General features: G+C 39.8%; 1 protein-coding gene across 10 annotated transcripts in view; it reads left to right on the top strand.

Moving 5' to 3' along the window:
* The window catches only part of ARHGAP10 (Rho GTPase activating protein 10), a 384,335-nt gene that overhangs the window by 232,680 nt on the left and 129,255 nt on the right, over window positions 1–22,400 (top strand). For all 10 annotated transcript variants that reach the window (XM_059875959.1, XM_024977157.2, XM_024977154.2 and 7 more), the window contains 3 exon segments: window positions 3,501–3,575; window positions 9,900–9,987; window positions 18,231–18,289. In XM_059875959.1, the coding sequence (XP_059731942.1) occupies window positions 3,501–3,575; window positions 9,900–9,987; window positions 18,231–18,289 (222 nt within the window).

Here is a 22,400-nt window from a genome sequence, read left to right as displayed (position 1 = left end):
GGTCCATGTGCTGTTTCCAAGTTGCTTTTGTACAAGGTTTATTTAAATTTATTTTAAAAAAGTAAAAAAAAATGTTGAGTAGCATTAATTCCCCCATGCACCTTTCATTATGCATTAGCAAATTAACTCTCCTTCTCTTAGGTTGATGAATGTGAACTTGATCAATTATCTGATCATAATTAGCAGCACAGAGTGATGACTGTTGCTGAAATAACATTCTTACTTTATTTCTCTACATTTGTCAGGCACTTCTCAGAGGGGCATGTTAGTCTGCAGAATATGACTTGCTCTTTTGGCTTCTGGCTTTGAGGCCAAACTATTTTAGGTTTCTTAAATAGAGGAGTGTTGAAAAAAAAAATACTCTGGTATTTCAAACTCTCTGCACATAGCCTTCTAGCCTCTAGGAGAAGAAAGGAGTGAGGCCTGGTCTTTTTTCCTCTGGCAGGTTCAAGCTCTGATTTTTGTGTTTTTTGACAGTGTTTCTAACTCTTGGCAGGGCTGATGTGCATTTTTATCCACCCTCAGCATTTCCTATCACAAAGGTGCCTCTTGGCTACTCTGATTCTTGAGCCTTCTGAACATCCGTGTAGAGACTGAAGGGCCAACCTTGGCCACCCTGGTTCTTTGAGCTCTAGAGGAAATCCAGAAAGAAGGTGTGTCTGTTTACTGGGACCGCCATACTCAAGGACCACAGACTGGGGGTCTTAAGCCACAGAAATTTCTTTTCTCATCGTTCTCGGGGCTGGAGATCCGGGACAGCGTGTTGGCATGCTGGTTTCTCCTGTAGAGCCCCTCCTCTGGGCTTGCAGACGGCTGTCTTCTCCCTCCGTTTCCACAGTGTCTTCCTTCTGTGTGTCTGAGGCTTGACCTCTGCTTATAAGGACACCAGTCTTATTGGATCAGGACCTGCCCTCATGACCTTGTTTTAACTTAACCACCTCTTTTAAAGACTTTGGTTACCAAAACTGTCACATTCTGGGATACTGGGGTTTAGGACGTCAACATATGAGTTTTGGGGGACATGTAACAGACAAACAGGGCATTCAGAAGTTTGAAGCTGAGTGAGGAGACGTAAGGGCTTCCCAGGTGGCTCAGTGGTAAAAGAATCTGCCTGCTAATGTAGGAGATGCAGGAGACTCAGGTTCCATCCCTGGGTCAGGAAGATATTCCGGAGGAGGAAATGGCAACCCACTCCAGTATTCTTGCCTGGAGAATCTCAAGGACAGAGGAGCCCGGCGGGCTACAGTTCTTAGGGTTACAACAAGTTGGATATGACTAATCAACTGAGCATGCACACAAGGAGAAGTAAAGGCCAAAAAGTGAAACAGAAGGAACAGAAATGCTCAGTTTTGTAAGGAGTAATGAAGCATGGTGTATGCGGTGTGTTATAATAAGCAGGGCACATGTATGTATCATTTGTGTTCTCCCAGTGAGACAGACTGGGACCTGGGACCCTTTGCTGCAATGCTTGTACCTGGACAAATGTCTCCTTGAGACAAAGAAACATTGTTTTGTCTTTGTCAAATACAAGGAAACTGTTGTTGTTCAGTCACTCAGTCATGTCCAACTCTTTGTGACCCCCTGGACTGCAGCACGCCAGGCTTCCCTGTACTTCACCGTCTCCTGGAACTTGCTGAAACTCATGTCTATCAAGCTGGTGATGCCGTCCAACCATCTCGTCCTCTGTTGTCCCCTTCTCCTCCTGCCTTCAGTCTTCAGGGTCTTTTGCAATGAGTCGGCTTTGTATTAGGTGGCCAAAGTATTGGAGCTTCAGCTCAGAGAAACTGTAAGGGACTGAAAATAACTGCATGCGTGCTCAGTTGGCGCAAATCATGGGCAACAGGATACAAAAAGACCAAAAAAATCCAACTGCTACTTCTGAAGAGCCAGGAAGCAAAAGCACACGCCCCTCTGCACACATGGACACCAAAAGGGTGGGCAGACCACCTAAGCCACCCCCCAACCCAACCTCTGGGCCTGCCCCTACCCTCACCTGTGTAAGGAACCAGCTCTCCCCCCACCTTGGGCAGTGAGCTGGGGAACCTGTTATTTGTTCTTGCTCCCCCATACTACAGCAGGGGCCCCAGTAAAGCCTTGCCTGAATTTCTTGTCTGGCCTTAGTCAATTTCTATTAATTAAGGAAGGCCAAGAGACCTGGCCTGTATCACCATGCTAGTTACTACATGGGGAGAGACACTGTCCTGACCTTGGAGGCAGCGTCGAGGCTCAGAGAAGGTTCCTGGCCTGCCCTGGGTCTCAGAACTCAGGAGTGACTGGGCTGTGACTTGAATCCAGTTCTTTAGACTCTGGCTGGTACACTTGTCACCATACAGGGAGGCCAAAAAAAAAAAAAGAGAGAAAGTTCCCTTGGGTTCCTTGGCCTTCTTGGAGCGGTGTTTTGTTTTGGAAACTGCGGATTAGAGCCATGGTCTCCTGGCCAGCCAGTCCGGTTCTTGTTAGTTTCAGCATTTGTGGTGCAGAAAAGAAACACACAGAGTTTCCCTCTTTTAAGAAATAAAGATATTAAATCACACTTTTTGGAAGTCGTGATTTTATTATGGAAATTTCAAGCCCAGAAAAGATAAGAGGGCACAATGAACTCTGCATTCTTGTGCAGACTCAAAAATTTTCAAGATTTTACTAGTCTCCTCATCTTTCCCTTCCTCCTCCTTCAAGCAAATCTAAGATAGATTACTCTTACTCCTTTCAATATGCAACATGAACAATAAAGACATTTTCTTACATAACCCTAATGCCACTCCAAGTTTCCTGATTGCTTAAAAAATGTCCTTTTTTGCCGTGTTCACATCAGAATTCAAACAATCATGTGTCCAACATACTGAGTTACATTTGCTGATACATTTTCTTGCCTTTATTTCTTGTCTGTTGTACTTTGAGATACTTTGTTTCCAGGTCTCCACAGAGGGAGAATGCAGTGATTTGTTTCATTTTGATATATAATTTTGATGCGATCCTCATTTGGAGTTTTAGTGTTTCTCTGGACAATGCATGTACTGCCCTAAAGGAAACACAAAAGAAAACAAATTTTGCCTTACTTTTGATTAAGTGATTTCCTTGGTCTTCAAGAATCATCCAAACAATTTCTTTCTATGTACCAGTCAGCACCATATTATTTTTAAAAGGCTAAAACTTGTCAAGAACAATCTCAAGAATACCTAAACATAGGAAATGCGGAAGATACAGTGCATCTTTACAAATTGCATTGGTGTGTGTGACGACTGCTTAGCTAATGTTTTTTCATTTACTGCTTACTCCTTACATTTTGTCCACATGGAACTTTGTTTTATTTTTTTCCAGCTGTAACTCTTGAATACCAAGCTGCTAAGACAAGTTGGTAAACACTCTTGTCAAACATTATTTTTATAGGCGACAGGAATGCTGTTAATGTGAGCTAGCAAGAATTCTGTGTGCAACTGTGTGTCGACAGCTTTTCAGATTTGAATGTCTGTATTTTGCTAACATTTTTTCTCTTCCAATAGGTATAAACGACCAAGGATTGTATAGAGTTGTGGGGGTGAGTTCAAAGGTCCAGAGACTTCTGAGTATGTTGATGGGTATGCCTCTTTTCTAATCATTTTCCATGCGTTATTTGTTGATGTTCGTTGACTTTACAACTTAATGTTTCATAGTAACATAACTCAGAAATCCATTCTGTTCTACTGCCTCCAGGAGTTTTCTCCTGAGCAGAGTTGGCTCAGATAAGTCGATTAGTGTTTGCTCAGGCCTCTCTTACTAAGAAAGGGAGGAAGAAAAGAAGACAGCTCACGGGTGAATGTCTTCTGCTTGCTTCTCCCAGGAAAGGAAAAGCCAGGCTTCTGATTCGCCTGGCTTCCAAATTGCCTGTGCAGTCTTGACAGTACATTTGGTTGGACAAGACCACAGGGACATGTTCGTTTTTCTGGAGCTCCCCAGCTGTCACTCGACAGCGAGGGTCTGATTCTCAGGGATTCATTGGTATTCACACTGGCTTGTTTGTATCAGGCTCTTCTCCAGAACCATGCCTTCTCCATCTGTGCTGATAACACAGTGTTCTTTGGCACCGCAGACAAGAGGAAGCCAGAAAGTGAATTCATTTCATTACCCCAGACATTATGCGAATGACAAAGTGTTTTTACATTACACTCTGCTGTCAGCTCGGTGCCACCTGTAAAAGGCCCCACTTCTCCCTGCACCCTAGCCCCAAGCAGGCTACCTCCTGGGGGGTGATGAGAACTCATCAGGCTTCAGGGCCCATGTGTCAAACCGATCTGTCATTATGACCTTGCTAAATATTAATTAATTTGCTATCTCACTTTAATCAATATTAACAGTACCCTCAGGTGTTCTATCAATGCATTTAAACCTGTCTACCTCTTAAAGTGTTGCAAAGGCTCACTTTGAGGAAGCTTGAACCGAGCTGCATAAAATCAACTGGGGTGTTACAGATAGCATTGCTCGTTTGGCTGTGTTTGAATTCAGGATTTAATAAGCAACAACCCTTTTTTTAGATATTAACCACAGGAAAAATGGCTCGTCATCACTTGGAAGAGCCTTATTAGAATACATTCGCTTTTCATGAGCTGTTTTCATTTTCTGCCTCTCTGGTTTAACTTGGGTGTGCAGTTTTGGCAGTCAGATTTTCCTTTTTTACCATTAGTGGGCTCCAAATTAAATAGACTCAGGTTGCCAGTGGTTCAGTAGCAGCTGGCAGAGTTTAATGGGACAACAGCATCTGCTTTTAGTTAATTTTAAAATTAGAAACACTTCTCTCATTTCCAAGATGGTGTTACAGTGATTAGAACTGGAAGACTTTGTTGGTATCAGAAAGGGAGATTTGGCTGAAAGGCCCACTTGGCAGTGAATGGGTCATAAGGATCCTAGGGTCATTTTACTATCTTCTCGTTCATGTTCAAGGGCAGCTCGAACAAGTGCGTGTCCCTGTGGTCACCCTGAGGTGTTAAGCTGCCTCCAAATTTGTTCTTAATCTCATAAAAGCCCACATGATCATCAGCATCCCTAGACCCGGGTGGTGCTTTGCTGTGCTTGTGGGAAATGTCCCAAGACAGTCCTTCACTTGCAAGGTGTTTAAAATATCTAAACCCTTAAAAATTCATGACCTGGAAAACTGTTTTCACTTTCCATGAGACTCAGGGTAGAGAAGTCCAGGACACAAGCGTGACACCACCACATTTAAGTTGCTGGCAAAAGAAATGCTGTGTTTTCAGTAATATTATTCTGCCATCAGAGAAAATCAGAGAATTAACACAAGACAGAGATACTGACTTGTTATTTTTCTTATTAAGTAAAGCATTTAAGGGAACAGTACTGGATAAATTTATTTTACTTCATCTCTAAATAATTCCTAGTATGAATTTTAAGTTGGTCAGTCACAAACTTGGGATTTTTATTAGCATTAACATCATTTTTTGGTACTTTGTGTTACCAACTCAAACTTTAGTTCTTAGATTCATTCACTGTTTTCAAATGAATTTCAAGATGGCCTTAAGATGTTTCTTTCCTTTCTTGCTGATTCAGCAAGTGTACAAATGGAACTAATTTATGCTTTTTCAGAAAAAGAATTTTAGAATTTCTGAATAGTTGTGTACATTCTATCCCATAGATTTTTTTTCTTTCCAACTTTTCCCAACCTCTCTACACTCTTTCAAAGGTATATGTGTTAAATAGAAAAAATTGGGTGAGTCTGCCAGATTTTTACCTTTGCTCTATTGTACCAATCTGTTTTTCCCTTGTATAACTTATTAATTATGTTAATTTGTAATATTAGGTAATTATTTTTAAAAATATGTATCTATTCATTTATTTTTAACAAACAATTTTTTTTTATTTTGAAATAGTCTCAAGCCTACAGAATAATTGCAGCTATCGTACAACGGAGTCCCATGATAACCCTTCCTCAGATTTACTAAGTTTTAACATTTTTAGGCAGTTATTTTTTTAAATTTCTGTTCCTCTAGATAATATTTATTTCAAATTTGATTGTTTTCAAAGTGTTTTTGTTCATAATGCATTTTTTCTTTGCAGAAATGAAGACTAATATAACTTCTTAAGAATCTGAGAAAAAGTTCTAAGTTGTTTTATATTTTCTGACAGGAATTTCTGTGTTTTTTTTTTTTTTCCTTTGTCCTGGTTCTTTGTCATTCTTAAGAACCAGTCATATACTTTGCTATTATTTTTCTATTATTGCCATTTTTATGTAAAATATTTTTGTGTTTCTGTACTTTTTAAATATTCCTGTGTTAAATGTTTGTGATGATTTCTAAGAGAAGGGTGCATGCTTAATATCTTGCATGTATTTCTCTGCTTGTTTCTCTTGGGTATGTTTGCAGTCTTCACATTTAAGATTGCAACAGAGGGAAATATTTCTCTCTTCTTCCTCCTCCTCTTCCTTCCCCTCCTCCTCTTCCTCTCCATCCTCCCTCCCCATTCCTGTTTGCCTCTCCCCTTCCTTCTCCTCTCTCCACCACCCGTGAAATCCTGATGGCAGTTGACCATTAAGGCCCTCTAAACAGACACATTGTTTTACTCCTCCAGGTGAGGTAGGGAGGGGGAAGCTGGCTTCCCCCCTGGTGAGGAGAGTTGTTTGTCTTGGTCCTTCTCCATCCCCTGGGCAGAAGGTTGCGGGCTGCTGAGTTTTGCAGCAGCCTCCCAGCGTCCCCTCGGACCATGCTTCTTCAGGTTCCACACACACATGCCTCAGTGCCTGCCTTCCCCTTACACGTGTTTTTCTTTTCCTCCTTCTTCCTCTTCTTTTTTCTCTAATAGAGGGCACACATAGTCTGTTAGAAGTTTTTTGGTTGGTTGGTTGGTTTTTTATGAGAAACTTGAGGCAGTTGGGAAAGGCAAGGAGAAACAGCAGATGAGGTGTCTTTGGGTGAGTCGTGGTGTTTTAGTAAGTGGGGTGAGGATGTAACAGATGAGCTGTGGTCCCGATCGGGAGGCTGGAACCGAGCTGAGTTACAGTTGTCCTGTGGGCTTCCTTCTCCACGGTGGAGTGAGAGCAGCAGAGCAGTGCTGGGGAAATCAGTGGTAGCTTGTGTGTGCTGGTGAATCTTCTGTTTCTAAATTTAATTTGCAGAAACGGCTGGGTGATTTTATTTATTTAAGACACAGAACCACAGAAAGCCAGAAATCAAACTGATTTGGAGTTGTTTTTACCATAAGCTTATTGTGTTGCTTACTTTGTTTAGAGGACAACTTTTCACATAGGTTGAGGGGAAAAGCAAACTAATGGAGCTGAAAAAGATTCTGGTTTTGGGTTATAAAGAATATTCTCAAAACTCATTCAGGCACTGTGCATCTTCAAGTACTTTAGGACCCAAGTCAGTGTCCAGTAAGATGTCAGCACTTCGGGCTGAGCTGCAAGTTTCCAGTTTCAAAAAGAAAAATGACCACTGGTTATGTAATTATGAAACGTCTATCCAAATACAAAGTCAACTCTTTGTGTCTCTGCTCACTAGTGTAGGTTTTAAACTAATCCATGTGGTGTAATATTCCTTGGCCAGAGAAGGAACAGAATTTCTACCTTATTTGTAGTAGAGCATATATTCTAATTGAACCCTCTAAGTGCATTTTTAAGTTTGAATCCCAAATAAGTTACTAACAAATTTATCTAGTCCCAGTGCATCCACAGATTTTCAAGAGCTGCTAGGGATGGGTGATTGAGTTATTTGAAAACAGTGACAATTTAATGGAGGAGTAATACCATGGACACCATGTAGTCATTGGTTTCTATTGTGACAGCTCCTTTTTATTCCATAAATGCAAAAGGTGGCTTATTTTCCCATAGAAAGACTATGATTCTCAAAATATAGAATAATCATCAAAAGCTGAAAGTGAAAGATTTCCTTTCGAAGCCTCCTGGATTTTAAAATGGTGATTTGCTGGTAGCAAGTTGATTGAAAATGTTATCTGACTTGTATGAGATTTAAATAATTGATTTAATGAGAGAGAGAATATTCAGTTACTGCAGTAATTGGTTGGCAAAGCCTTTAGAGCAGAATTATTTAGTCCTAGTTATGAAGGATTGCACCTTTAATCAGGGTGCTTAATTTGATTTCTTGAATGTATCTGTGGTTTGTCTGACAAGCGCAGTAACAAATGAGTACTGAATTGTAGGAACCGATCAAAATGTAATCAGTGTCAATTGCCATTGTTGTAGTTTATTGCATCTTGCTGTCAGTTGCTGTAATCAAGAGCTGTTGAAGTGCTTTAAAAAGTCTCTAGACTTTTGAGTAATTGACTTCATATATCTGATGTTACGGCTGTGAAATAACCATCATTTCCTGTTTTACTTTATTTTCGAAAAATTTGAGGGTAGCATTGTGTTGTCACGCATCTTTTCTCTTTTAAGAGGCACGCGTGACTTAATGCACTGTTCCGTTTGAACAGGATTTTCTTTTTTGAGCTTTAATTTGAAAAGGGTATACCAACAAAGTGTTTCCTTGCATATTTAGACAAATATAGTACAATGAAGGAAAAAAACCCTGAAACGACTAGTTTTTTGGGGAATCTTAGTTGAAACATTCTGGAATGAGGGGGAAATAAGTCTCTTTCACAAATCTCTTATTTTCTCCTTTGTGTGGTCAGAGTGTAGAAACTCAAAGCAGTTTCTGTTGATTGACTGATGTCATTCATCATAACCCATTTACTGCTTCTCTCTTTGGGTAGAATGCTTATACTTTTGGTGACTCAGCTGTGGTGATTACCTGCACATTTAATGATTCATGGAAGTCTGCATACAGCCCTGATTGACTGATGCTCTCAATAGAGCGCTTATATCACCTCCATTGAGCACAGGAAGAGCTGACGTTCAGATAGGTTAGAACTGACTTAGAGTGATAAGGCTGGTCAGGTTTGCAGCGGGACTTAAGCCTAGGCATGTGATCCTTTGACGCACTCTCTTCCCTGCCACTGGGTCACAGCCTTCCAAGGCTTGGAGATGCCACCACACTCAGAATGCTTGCTTTCCCCACCATCCTTCTTTTTAAATTTCAGAACTGACTTTTTCCTTTTCAAAACCAACTGTACATTCCATCTCCTCCTCCCTCTCCTGCCCCTTCTCCTTCAACTCTTCTTGTTCTTTTTTTAGTGCATGTTTTATGTCTTTAGAGCTTACTAGGTATTTGAAAGGGCATTTGGAAGAAACACGTTATTAATTTCAGGACAAAGAAAACCAATTTAGCATGAATGTCAGAAATGTTTTGTAGCGGCTTCTAATAAATACCTCCTGGATGAGAGTATAAATTGTAATGTTAATAGGAAAGATTACTCATAAAAGACTTTTTAAGTTTGTGTGTCATCATATTTCTGTTTTGGTTGATCATGTACTAGTCTTTGGAGAGATAGTATGATGAGTGCAAACCTTAGAAGTGTGGGACCAGACTTAGCTTCCTTCTTCTCCACTGAGTTGTTGATCTTCTCGTAGTAATTTTAACATTAAGGGTGCTGTTTCCCCTGTCATAACACAGTGTGATAACAATAATGCCACCCGAAGCAAGTTCAGATATGTAGGCACTTCGTATGTCACATGCTATAAGCCATGGCTGCTGAGTAGCATCTTATAATAGTAGTAGTAATAGCGATCTATGCTTTGCAGTTGTGAATACTGAAATGCTTTTTTAAGATCTTCCATACTCCCAGCCCAACCCTTACCCTTTTACTTTGATCTCCACTACAGATTTTCTGAAGTGCTAGAAATGTCTGAGAATAGAACATGGCTTGTAATATGATAAGAAATTGTATGTAATGTTTTTTATAGGAAACCGCAGAACTCAATATTTGTGGTTTGGCTGTTTAAGAATCTAAGCATTGTCAGGCCGTCAAGAGGGCCTCTGAATGGTCAGGTTTTAATATTTGTTTCTTCCTTGCTTGCTCACTAGATGTGAAGACCTGCAACGAGGTAGACCTGGAGAATTCCGTCGATTGGGAAGTGAAGACAATAACAAGTGCCCTGAAACAGTATTTGAGGTGAGCTTCTCTTGGTAGCGGGGGGAAGAGCAGACTGTGTCTAACACACAGCCAATGTTGACTCTGCATGTGCAACTCAAAAGTGAAAGTTTATATGCAAGTATAAACTATGAGGTACCTAATGTGATGCTCCAGGAAGTGTGGTCCATAGTCAGTGAACATCAGCTGACAGATCGATTGCAACTGAAGAGAATTGGAAGAGACTTGGGTTTTGAAATGCGGATGTGAGTTTTCGGAATTAAATGCTCTGAAACAGTGAGGAAGAAGGCTATTTATTAACATTCATTGAATCTTTTCTTTGTGTTGTAGGCTAAAGTGAAGATATCTTAATTTAAATGTAAACCCTGTGAAGTTAAACACTTATGATAATGACACAAAGATACAAAGCTATTTGAAAAGAAGTTTAATTGATGAGGTGTTTTTTAAAGATGAACTTTGAGTTTCACATTTTTGCTATCGAGTGCCAAGAAGGTTCAGCATTTCTATGAGCATTCACTTCCTTGAAAAAATAAAGGAACTGAGTGATCACAAAGCTGGAGGTTAGATGAAGGACAAGTACATGGAGCAAAGGAATGGGAAATAGTCGCAGCTGTGGTTCCTCGGCTCTGGGTCTGCTGGGGACTTTGATTTTTGTCTGGCAGTCAAATGGCACTGCCTCCCCAGCACGAGTTCTTTTTAACCAACACACAGGATTATTTTTCAGGGAAATGCTATTTGGGTTGCAACAAGCACATTAGAGTCAACTGATAGTACGTATTTTATATTTAAAAATTTCAAACATATAGGCTTGAAGATGAATATAATGACTTCTCATCGCCCCAGTATCCTGCTTCTTCAGTTTTCAACATTCGACACTTCTTGTTTCGTCAGTCTCCCTACTGCCACGTTTTGGGGATAATACTTTAGAGATTTTCTAAACCATCATATTGCTGCACTCATAAATCTTTGAGTGTGTCTCAGAAAAGATAAGGACTTTAAAAAAGGGGCCAAATAGAAAAGACAAAATGTATCATGCTTGTGCGCTCAGTCATGTCCAGCTCTTTGCAACCCCTTGGACTGTAGCCCGCCAGGCTCCTCTGTCGGTGGGATTCTCCAGGCAAGCATACTGGAGTGGGTTGCCATTTCCTCCTCCAGGGAGTTCCAGTAATTCCCCAAATGCTGGGACAACGAGAGGGTCTCCCCTGCCCCCAGGTGTGCAAAATGTCTCACGTTGGATGACAAGCTGACCGATGTGGTGACTCAATATAGTGTGTTGTATGTGGGAATCTTGTCATTTTTATTACTGCTTCCCCAGCGTTAACAGTAATAAAACAATAGTTAAGGGGTTTCTGAGGTGGTCTCGTGGTGAAGAATCCGCCTTCCGATGCGGGCCACTGGGATTCGATCTCTGGTCAGGGAACTAGGATCCCACATGCTGCAGGGCATCCAAGCCCATGAACAGTGATTACTGCGCCTGTGTGACACCGGAAATAGCCCACGAGCCACAAGGAAGACCCAGAGCAGCCAAAATTAAAAAAAAAAAAAAAACCTAAAAACACCCAATAATTCTTATTTTTTTATGCTGCATTGGTTGGCTAGACATACAGCAATGATGTAAGTAGCATGAAGATATTTAGATACGAATTCATTTTTATTAGAAATGAAGCACTCTCTATGGGATTTCTAAGCGATCTCATCCCCCACCCCCTTTTCTTTTCTTTTCTTTTCAGAACCCTTTAACTTTCATTCTCTGACAGATAAACAGTTTCCTTTATCCCTCCTTCCTCCTTGATCCCGTTTTGAAGCAAAACCAGAGCTTTGCGTTTTGATTGCGTCGTCTTTTTCTTTATTTAGTCTGTGGTGTAATTCATTTTATTTTTCTTCTTTGAGTATAGGGGATGAAGGGGAGAGAGAGGAAGCCAGAGAACAGCTTCTCTTCACTAGTGCTTTTCAGGTTTAGTTCTACTGTCTCCAGTTGTTGGTGTGTGTGCCCGCGCGAGCGCGTGCTGCAGCATCATACATTGTATGTAAGATAAAATAGTGGCTGGAGGGGCCTGGTGGAAGGATGAGACCGGTGTTAAAGGGGACAGACCTGTAATGGGAGGTAAACAGGCCACAGAGATGTAATGCACAGTATAACGGCTGTAGACAGCAGTGGACTGTAATTAGGTGATGTGATGAATACTGCTAAATCAGTTATCACATCACAATATATGAATTATCAAAATAACACCCTGTACACCTTCCACTTATCTAATGTTCCAAGTGAAATTTATTCAGTAAAAACTGAAATGTAGGGGGAGCATAGTCTGTAAATATATTTTTGCATCTGTTTTGCAAAGCGGTTTTATTGAAGTGTAATTGATGTACAAGAAACTGCATATATTCATAAAATATCTTTGGACAAGTTTGATGTGCATGTACATCTGTGACGCCGTCAGCAAAGCCCGGATGGTGAACCTGCCATCAGGGGTTCCTCAAGCCCCTTTGAATTCGCTCTCTCTCACTCTTCTCATTCCCTCATCCCTGCGCAAACCTCTTGGCTTGCTTTCTGTCACTATACATTGATTGACATTTCCTGTAATTTCATATAAATGGAGTCACACAGCATGTACTTTTAAAAATCTGGGTTCTTGGACTGTCCTGGTGGTCCAGAGGGTAAGACTAGGCTCTTCCAACGCAGGGGGCACTGGTTCCATCCCTGGTCAGGGTTCTGGGATCCCACATGCTGCATGGCCAAAAAAGTAAAAAAAAATCTGGGTTCTTTCACTTGGTATAATTTGAGATTCACCTGTGTTGTAGCAAGCACCAGTTGTCCATTCCTTCTTGATGCTAACTGGTGTTGCTTTTTATGGATATACCACAAATTTCTTCTTTCATCCATTTACCTGTTAATAGATACTTGCATCATTTGTTGCTTTTGGCTGTTATAAATAAAGCTGCTAAACATCTTTGTGTAATTAATCTTTTGAGTGAAAGTAGGCTTCCCAGGTGGCGCCAGTGGTAAAGGATCCTCCTGCCAGTGCAGGGGATACAAGAAACTGGTGTTTGATCCCTGGGTGGGAAGATCTCCTGGAGAAGGAAATGGCAATTCAGTTCAATATTCTTGCCTGGAAAATTCCAGGCACAGAAGAGCCTGGCAGGCTACAGTCCATGGGGTCACAAAGAACCAGACACAACTGAGCACCGAGGCGTTCGTTTCTCTTGCGTGAATCCTAAGAGTGTAGTGCCTGGGTCTTATGACAGGTATATATTTAACTTTTGGGGAAACGGACAAACTTCTTTCCAGAGTGGCTATGTTTTTTTGCATTCCCACTTATGATATACAAGAGTTCCATTTCCTTTATATCCTAGCTAGATCTTGTTATTTTGGATACAGATCCTTAGATATCTGCTTTGCAAATGTTTTCTTCCAACCTTTGTGGCTTGTCTTTTTATTCCCTTCAAAGTGTCCTTCAAAGAGCGTTTAAAACTTTTGATGATGTTACATTTATTTATTAGTTGCTGTGGACTGTACTTTTGCCTAATGCAAAGTCACAAAGATTTTGTTTTCTTCCAGGAGTTTTATAGTTTTAAGTTTTACACGTAGGTCTATGATCTATTTTAAGTTAGTTGTTTTATAAGATACAGAGTATGGATCTGAGTTCACTTTTGAATGTGGATATCCAGTTGCTTCAGTACCGTTTGTGGGAAAAACTATCCTTTTTCCTCTAAATTGTCTGTTGAGATGATCTTACAGTTTTTCTTCTTTAGTTTGCTAGAATGGTGGTGGTGGTTGTGAGTAATTTTATTTTAATATTAAGGCAGTTATGTTTCTGTGATGGGCTTCCTTGGTGGCTCAGTGGTAAAGAATCTTGCCTGCCGATGTAGGAAATGTGGGTTCAATCCCTGGGTTGGGAAGATCCCCTGAAGGAGGAAACGGCAACCCATTCCAGTATTCTTGCCAGGAAAATCCCATGGACAGTGGAATCTGGCAGGCCACAGTCCATGGGGTCACAGAGGAGTCGGGCATGATTTAGTGACTAAAAAACCAATAATTTCTGTGATAAACCCAACTTAGTCACAATGTATTATCCTTTTATTTATCTTACTGAATTCCAGTTGTTAACACTTTATGTAGAATAGTTGCATCTACATTCATGAGTAATATCAGTAATATCTATAGTCTTTTTGTCTTTAATTTTGGTATTAATACTAAGGTAAATGCTGATATCAAGGAATGACTTAGAAAGTATTCCCTCTTATATTTTCTGGAAGGATTTGCATAGAATTGGTAGTATTCCTTCTTTAATTGTTTGGTAGAATTTATCAGTGAGTCATCTGGGTCTAGAGTTTTCTTATTGGCAGGATGTTTACAAATTCATTTTCTCTAACAGACGTGGGATAGCTGTTTCTCAGAGGAAGTACTTCTTATGGAGTGAGCTTTGATAGTTTATGTCTTTTAAGACATTTGTCCATTTCATCTAAACTGTTGAATTTGTGGGCATGAATAGTTTCATAACATTTTATTGTCTTTAGAGCCGGCAGTGATTCTTCAGTCACCTCTGTTACTTGTGACTGGTAATTTGTGTTTTCTATCTTTTATTTCCTAATTATTATGGCTAGGCTTCCCAGGTGGCGCTAGTGGTAAAGAACCTGTCTGCCAGTGCAGGAGATGTAAGAACCCTGGGTTCCATCCCTGGGTGGGGAAGATCCCATAGAGAAGGAAATGGCAACCCACTCCGGTATTCTTCCGTAGAGAATCCCATGGACAGAGGAGCTGGTGGGCTGTAGTCCATGGGGTCACAAAAGAATCGGACACGACTGAGTACTGAGCAGCCGCAGACTTAACGACTTTATGGATTATGTAGAACCGGTTTTTGTATTCACTTATTTTCTCTGTTGTGTTTTGTTTTCTGTTTGATTGACTTCTGCTCTGATCTTTGTTTCTGTTTTTCTGCTTATTTTCAGTTTAATTTACTTTGGTTTTTTTTTTTTTTTGGCTGTTCAGGGTAGAAAGTTTAAGACTTTTTTCTAACATAAGTACTTAGTGGTATAAAATTTCCCCCAAATACTGTTTTACCAATATCCCTTAAATTTTGATATGTCTTATTTTCATTTTAATTCACAGTACTTCCTAGTTTTCCTTTCTTTGAGGTTTTCTAGATGTCTCTGTTCAGATCAGATCAGATCAGATCACTCAGTCGTGTCTGACTCTTTGCGACCCCATGAATCGCAGCACGCCAGGCCTCCCTGTCCAACACCAACTCCTGGAGTTCACTCAGACTCACGTCCATCCAGTCAGTGATGCCATCCTGCCTCTGTCATCCCCTTCTCCTCCTGCCCCCAATCCCTCCCAGCATCAGAGTCTTTTCCAGTGAGTCAACTCTTTGCATGAGGTGGCCAAATTACTGGAGTTTCAGCTTTAGCATCATTTCCTCCAAAGAAATCCCAGGGCTGATCTCCTTCAGAATGGACTGGTTAGATCTCCTTGCAGTCCAAGGGACTCTCAAGAGTCTTCTCCAACACCACAGTTCAAAAGCATCAATTCTTCAGCGCTCAGCTTTCTTCACAGTCCAACTCTCACATCCATACATGACCACAGGAAAAACCATAGCCTTGACTAGACAGACCTTTATTGGCAAGGTAATGTCTCTGCTTTTGAATATGCTATCTAGATTGGTCATAACTTTCCTTCCAAGGAGTAAGCGTCTTTTAATTTCATGGCTGCAGTCACCATCTGCAGTGATTTTGGAGCCTAGAAAAATAAAAATAAATTCAGACTTAAATTGAAGAAAGTAGGGAAAACCACTAGACCATTCAGGTATGACCTAAATCAAATCCCTTATGATTATACAGTGGAAGTGAGAAATAGATTTAAGGGCCTAGATCTGATAGATAGAGTGCCTGATGAACTATGGAATGAAGTTCGTGACATTGTACAGGAGACAGGGATCAAGACCATCCCCATGGAAAAGAAATGCAATAAAGCAAAATGGCTGTCTGGGGAGGCCTTACAAATAGCTGTGAAAAGAAGAGAAGTGAAAAGCAAAGGAGAAAAGGAAAGATATAAGCATCTGAATGCAGAGTTCCAAAGAATAGCAAGAAGAGATAAGAAAGCCTTCTTCAGCGATCAATGCAAAGAAATAGAGGAAAACAACAGAATGGGAAAGACTAGGGATCTCTTCAAGAAAATCAGAGATACCAAAGGAACATTTCATGCAAAGATGGGCTCAATAAAGGACAGAAATGATATGGACCTAACAAAAGCAGAAGATATTAAAAAGAGATGGCAAGAATACACAGAAGAACTGTACAAAAAAGATCTTCACGACCCAGATAATCACGATGGTGTGATCACTCACCTAGAGCCAGACATCCTGGAATGTGAAGTCAAGTGGGCCTTAGAAAGCATCACTATGAACAAAGCTAGTGGAGGTGATGGAATTCCAGTTGAGCTATTTCAAATCCTGAAAGATGATGCTGTACAAGTGCTGCACTCAATATGCCAGCAAATTTGGAAAACTCAGCAGTGGCCACAGGACTGGAAAAGATATCTCTGTTACTGATGTCTAATTCAGTTTTTAATTGTAAACAGAAATACCCTGTATAAATTGAACCCTTTAAATTTATTGAGATTTGTTTCATGGTCCAGGATATCTTTATCATGATGAGTCCTCCATATGCACTAGGAAAGAATGTGTCTTCTGTTGATTTTGGATACAGTGTCATTTAGGTGACAGGAATACCAATTAGGTGGGCTTCCCTTGCAGCTTAGCTGGTAAAGAATCTGCCTGCAATGCACAAGACCTGGGTTTGATCCCTGGGTTGGGAAGATCCCCTAGAGAAGGGAAAGGCTACCCTACTCCAGTATTCTGGCCTAGAGAATTCCATGGACTGTATAGTCCATGGGGTTGCAAAGAGTCGGACATGACTGAGCGACTCACTTTCGCTTTGATACCAATTAGGTACATTAATGGTTGGTAGCTTTGGTCAAATCTGTATCCTAATTGATTTTGTCTACTTGTTATTTATTATCTTTTTTTTGTCTACTTGTTTTTATCAGTTACTGAAACAGATGTTTAAATCTCTGGTCATATTTGTGGACTTGTCTTTTTCCTCCTTGTAGTTCCATCGGTTTTTGCTTCATGGATTTTGAAGATCCTGTTATTAGACCCATTAACATTTATGATTGTTGCAAATTCCCTGGCAGTCCATTAGGATTCTGTGCTTTCATTGCCGAGACTGAGGGTTCAATCCCTGGTTGGGGAACTAAGAACCTGCAAGTCATGCGGGCACAGCCAAAATAAATTAATAAATTTTAAAAACTCATTTCGGATTGTTTAAAAAATTAGGATTGTTATGTCTTCTTGATGAATTGACCTCTTTGTCAGTGTGACATGACCTTCTTTATCCCTGGCATTTTGAATGTGATTTGAATGTGTTTAAAATTTTTTTTCTATGTGTATATATGTCTTTAATTTTTTAAAAAACATTTGAAGAGGAATTTCTGGGCTTCATGATCTAAACGTTTTAAGAAGTTTTTATCTTTTATGTTGCCAGATTGCCTTCCAGAAAGTGAGTGTAGATTGATAACTCATCTTAGTGTTCTTTAAGTGTTTATAGAGTTTGAAGATCTGGTCTTTTAAAATTTAAGATACATATCAATGTTGATTGAACTAACATTCTGTTGACCACAGTATGAAATCTACTATTTATGTAATTTGCTTTGTAGAAAATTAAAATGATTTTTTAAAAGTTGTTATCAATTTTATTTTATATCTTTATTGTTTCATAGGCATATATCAAAATTGAGTACTATATTTTTATAAGAGATGTAAGAGGAGGGGGCTTGATTTCTTTAAGTTTGTTTAATCTTCTCCATATAGTTTTTGTGACGTCTTCAATGAATGCCCTAGGGGTGATTGCCAATATTATGTTTATATTTGGTTGGATAAAATGTTTGACCTTAAATAAATTAGTCTGTGGAAGGAAGTTTTATATATGAAATCAGATGTTTGTAAAGGTACTTTCCTACATTAAATGTGAAATACTATGTGCTTAGATCCGATAGGGATTTGTGACTGCTTGAGCTTTTGATAATGCCTGGTGCAGATAACACTTAATAAAGGAATCCATTTGAATGATGTATTTTTTTTGATATGTAAAATATTTCTTGGAGAGTTTTGCACATAAAGAAATGCATGACATATTGAATATCCTTTTGTAAAAAGTGCAAAGAGAGTTGACCTGTTTGGTAATTCTGAGCTGTCTTTTCCATGTAGGAGTCTTCCAGAGCCGCTGATGACCTATGAGTTACATGGAGATTTCATTGTTCCAGCCAGTAAGTATTGTGTCGAGGTGATAGAAACAGTTCTGTGGTTAACTGTGTATATGCTAAAATTTCCACTAAATGGAAACTGAATTTTGATTTAAATCTTCCTAATTTAATTTCCATTTAAATTTCCACTAAATCTCATTTCCACTAAAATGAGAGATTTGTTTTTGTTGTAATCTGTATTAAAAATGGAAATCACTTTAGGAGGTGTTTGACATTTGCCCCCCTTTTAGAAGATGAAAAAAGGAATAATTAATATATGCATTCATACAGTCACAGACGTTTATTTATTGCCTACTGTGCACTGGTCCCTGGTAGATTGTGAATATATTGAGCTGTGAAAGGATTTCTGCCCCAGGAGTGAATTCTGTAGCAAATATTGGGGTTCACACACTTCTCCCTAAACCATAATATGTATAATAATGTCATGAGCACAATGTGATGGGAACACAGACATATTTAACTTGCAGAAGGTTGGGGAGATTAGCAGATTTGGAGAGATTAGCAGGTTGGAAATGACTTTACATAGAAAGATATTTAGATGGAAACTGCAGGCAGAAGGAATATTGTGAGCTCATGCCAGAAACCCACACAATATTTGGTAGAGAGTGAATTCTATGTGATAAAACGTTAAATGAAAAAGGCTTATAGTTGGTAGAATTTTAATTTGTGATTACATTTTTTTGTGAGTCATAACTCATTTCTTGTTTTCTTTCTATTATACACTCAATTATACCATGTTATACACACTCAGTTTTTATATTTGACACATGGTGTTTAATCATCATAGTCCTCCTAAATATTCTGGTGTTAGGTATTTAATAGTTAAGGAAAGCAAGGTTGGGATATGTTAAGTACCTTGCCAGGTTATAGAGATCTTTATTTAAAATTCAAAACCCCAGTTCTATTGGCTGAAACCTGCAGTATTGGTTTTCACAGGTGCACTGACGGTAGCTGTAATTGTATTTTCATTTCCGTTTATTTTTTTCCCTTGGATGTATTCCATAGTTTAATCTGTTGAAAACCTTAGAGCAATCCCTTTGGGTCCCATGTTACTGCTGCCCAAACATTGCGTTAAATGTTATCTCCTTGTGAGGTCCCTGCTCCAGCCAGCATGAAGGTTCCTGGGAGGTTGCAGAAAGAAGTAATGGGTCAACCCAGTTAGATTCTGCATATAAAACAGGCGTTTGCAAAAATATGGTCTATTCACTTGTTTTCACATGGAAGAGGATTTTTTTTAAAAAGGGAATCAGTATGATCAAGGAAGTAGGGGAAAGTTTTCTTGGCAAAAACTCAAGCAAATGCTTAGTTGTTTTGAATTCTTGCCTGTGGCATTTCTGGCAAACCGGGGAAAGAGAAATTAAACTCTCGTTGGAGGACAATTGTTTCATGTTGTTTGCCTCCGAGACTGGAAAAAGCAGAAGAGTGCCAGTTTTAATCTAAAATCCTTTGAGAATTGGAGAAAGATAAAGTGATTATGGGGTAAAGGCTTCAGTCACCATAAGTTAGTATCGTTACCGCGCTTTGTAACTGAAGCCAGTATGTTTGAAATTCTAACATCACTGTATTTTTACCAGATGTAGAGGTGGGAGTTCACAAGTGGTTGCTAAGTCCTAGGAGGTGAGTTTCAAGAGTTGTTGAGGCTGTCCTTTCACACTGTGGAGGAAGAGATTGTGTAAGTACAAAAGGCAGCGTCACCTTCTAGGCCAGTGCCTTATTTTTTGCTTCCGGACTTTGTGAGGATCCCACACAGCAGGCTCTCAGTTCCTGACCAGTAATCGAACCTGTACCCTCTGCTGTGGAGGCTCAAAGTCCTAACCACTGGACTGCCAGAAAAATCCTTCCCTTCATTTTTTTCCTTGTCAGTTTCTTTCCTGTAGAGGTCTGTTGAGAACCTGTGAGTTCATTTCTGGAGTATATAATACAAATAGAAATTTTCTCTCTCTGTTGTCATCACAGAAAAGAATTTTTTTTCTTCTTCATTCTTAAAAAACAAAAAACAAACAAAAAAACCCCTACTGATCCATGTTGAATGCATCAAGAAATTAAAAAAAAATTTTTTTTCTTAGTAAAATTAAGAGCATTTCAGCTGATGGAGTTTACTTAAAATTGCTAAAGAAACTGGAAACCATCTGTGTAGGAAAATCACTCCTGTGTGTCTCCTGCACACACACAATACTTCACTTCTGGTCACCAAATGTGTGGGTTTCCCCCCATACCAACCAATTCTGTGACACCAGCTGAGCGGCCTGCAGTTGGATTCAGTTCTGATTCTGTCTACCTGGAGTTGGCCTCTGATCCCACAAGTTAAGGACTTGGTCCCACAAGACTGCCTTCCCATTAAGATACCAGTCCGAAGTCCCAGGTTATTTCTGGTATTTTTGACTGACCGGCTAGAAGTCCACTTTCTCATAACCCCCGTCCTGGACAGGAGAATTTGTTAGAGTGCTTCATAGGAGTCGTGGAAATGCAAGTGTCCATTTATTTACCAGCTTATGGTAATGCATTTCATAAAAGATATGATGAAGGATGCAGATACATGGTCAGGTTCATAGGGCAAAGTCCAGATGTCTCGTGAGTGTAGGAGTGTTAGACCCATAAAGCTGGGATGTGCCACCCTCCTGGCATTTAGATATGTTCATTCACTTGGAAGCGCTCTCTCTATACCCTGTGCTAGAGGGACTTTTTATGAAGTCTTCATCCTGTAGGCATGATAGATTATTAACTCCATTTCTTGGCCCTCTCCAGAGAATGGTGGATGGACCTGAAAATTCAAGCTTCTTTCTGGTGCCTACCCGCCACGTAGAATCCCACCAAAAGTCACCTCATTAAAACAAAAGGCATTCTAATCACCCCCAGGTTCAGAGGGACCTGGGAGCTTGGTGTTAGATGTTCTTATCACTCAGGAAATTGCAGAGCTCCTAGGAGTTCTGTGTCAGGAACTAGAAATATTAGAACATAAGACTCTCTGAGCACCCCCCAAAGACAAGGGTTTTAGGAGCTCAGCATCAGGAACTATATCAGGAACTCTCAGGCACAGAGACCAGTATATGTATATTTCTTACTATTTCATACCATCCATCTTGTGAGAGAATATAATGGGATTTTAGTATAGGAATTTGTAAGGTGAAAATACAGTTGGCTTGGTCCTGCTGGAATCAGAAGCTTACCCAGCTGGGGGAGACTGGTAGGCATTTACCTGGATCTGTTACTGCTCATGGGGTGTATTTCCTTTGAGAATGTTGTAGTCCTCAATGTGTGTCTCAGCCTTTCAGGCTCACAGTCTTTGATAGATCATATTGGTAAGAATTGGACCCAGGCTTCAGGGTTGTACTCATGCTAAACTTCATTTGAGAATGAAAACTGAAGCCTGGATGCCTAACACGGCATCACTCTAAAACTTCCCGTCTCCCAAATCAGAAATTGTTTTCTTTAGTCTGTGTTCTTCAGTTCAGTATGTGTTCTTCCTGTAGTCAAGTTACCTGGGAAGCAAAATCATAAATCACAGAGTTCTGTAGTCATTGGTAATGAGAAGGAAACTATTACCGGAAAGGCGCAAGTGTCTGCCTAGCTAGATTGTTCTATCCTTGTTTCTTGTAGGGGAAACAAGACACAGTCATGTTGTCTTGGTGAAGAGGGACTCAGAAATCTGGAAATTAAAGAAATTGGATGCTTAATGACATCAAGCTATCTGAGCCTGATGTATTCAATATCTGGTAGATAGGGTCTCCCCTGGAAGAACTGGATTCCTTGATGTCTGTTAATTGAAGCCCTTTGTCCTGTGGAAAGTACTTGAACATTTATTGCTAATGGTTTCCTAAAATTACAGTATTATTGACTTATGACATTTAAATATTGAATTTAAGTTTATCTGTCTGTGTATCTTTGATAAGCTCCAGTAAGCTACGTTCGTATCTTTTCCAGTCTCCATTAGTTGGCACAGCAACGTAAGCAGATTGACATTAAGTGTTGTAGACGCTGATTTGTAGTTTCACAATTTAAAATGCTTTTGCTATTACAGTAAACTCCTGTCCCTGGCAAGTGGCAGGAATTTGGTGTTTTGATGAATTCGGTATCTTAGATTTTTTAAAAAGTTATGTCTTGCATTCTTTGTCAG

This window comes from Bos taurus, chromosome 17 (assembly GCF_002263795.3).
Source record: "Bos taurus isolate L1 Dominette 01449 registration number 42190680 breed Hereford chromosome 17, ARS-UCD2.0, whole genome shotgun sequence".
Taxonomy (NCBI): domain Eukaryota; kingdom Metazoa; phylum Chordata; class Mammalia; order Artiodactyla; family Bovidae; genus Bos; species Bos taurus.
This window is presented reverse-complemented; position numbering and strand designations above follow the sequence as displayed.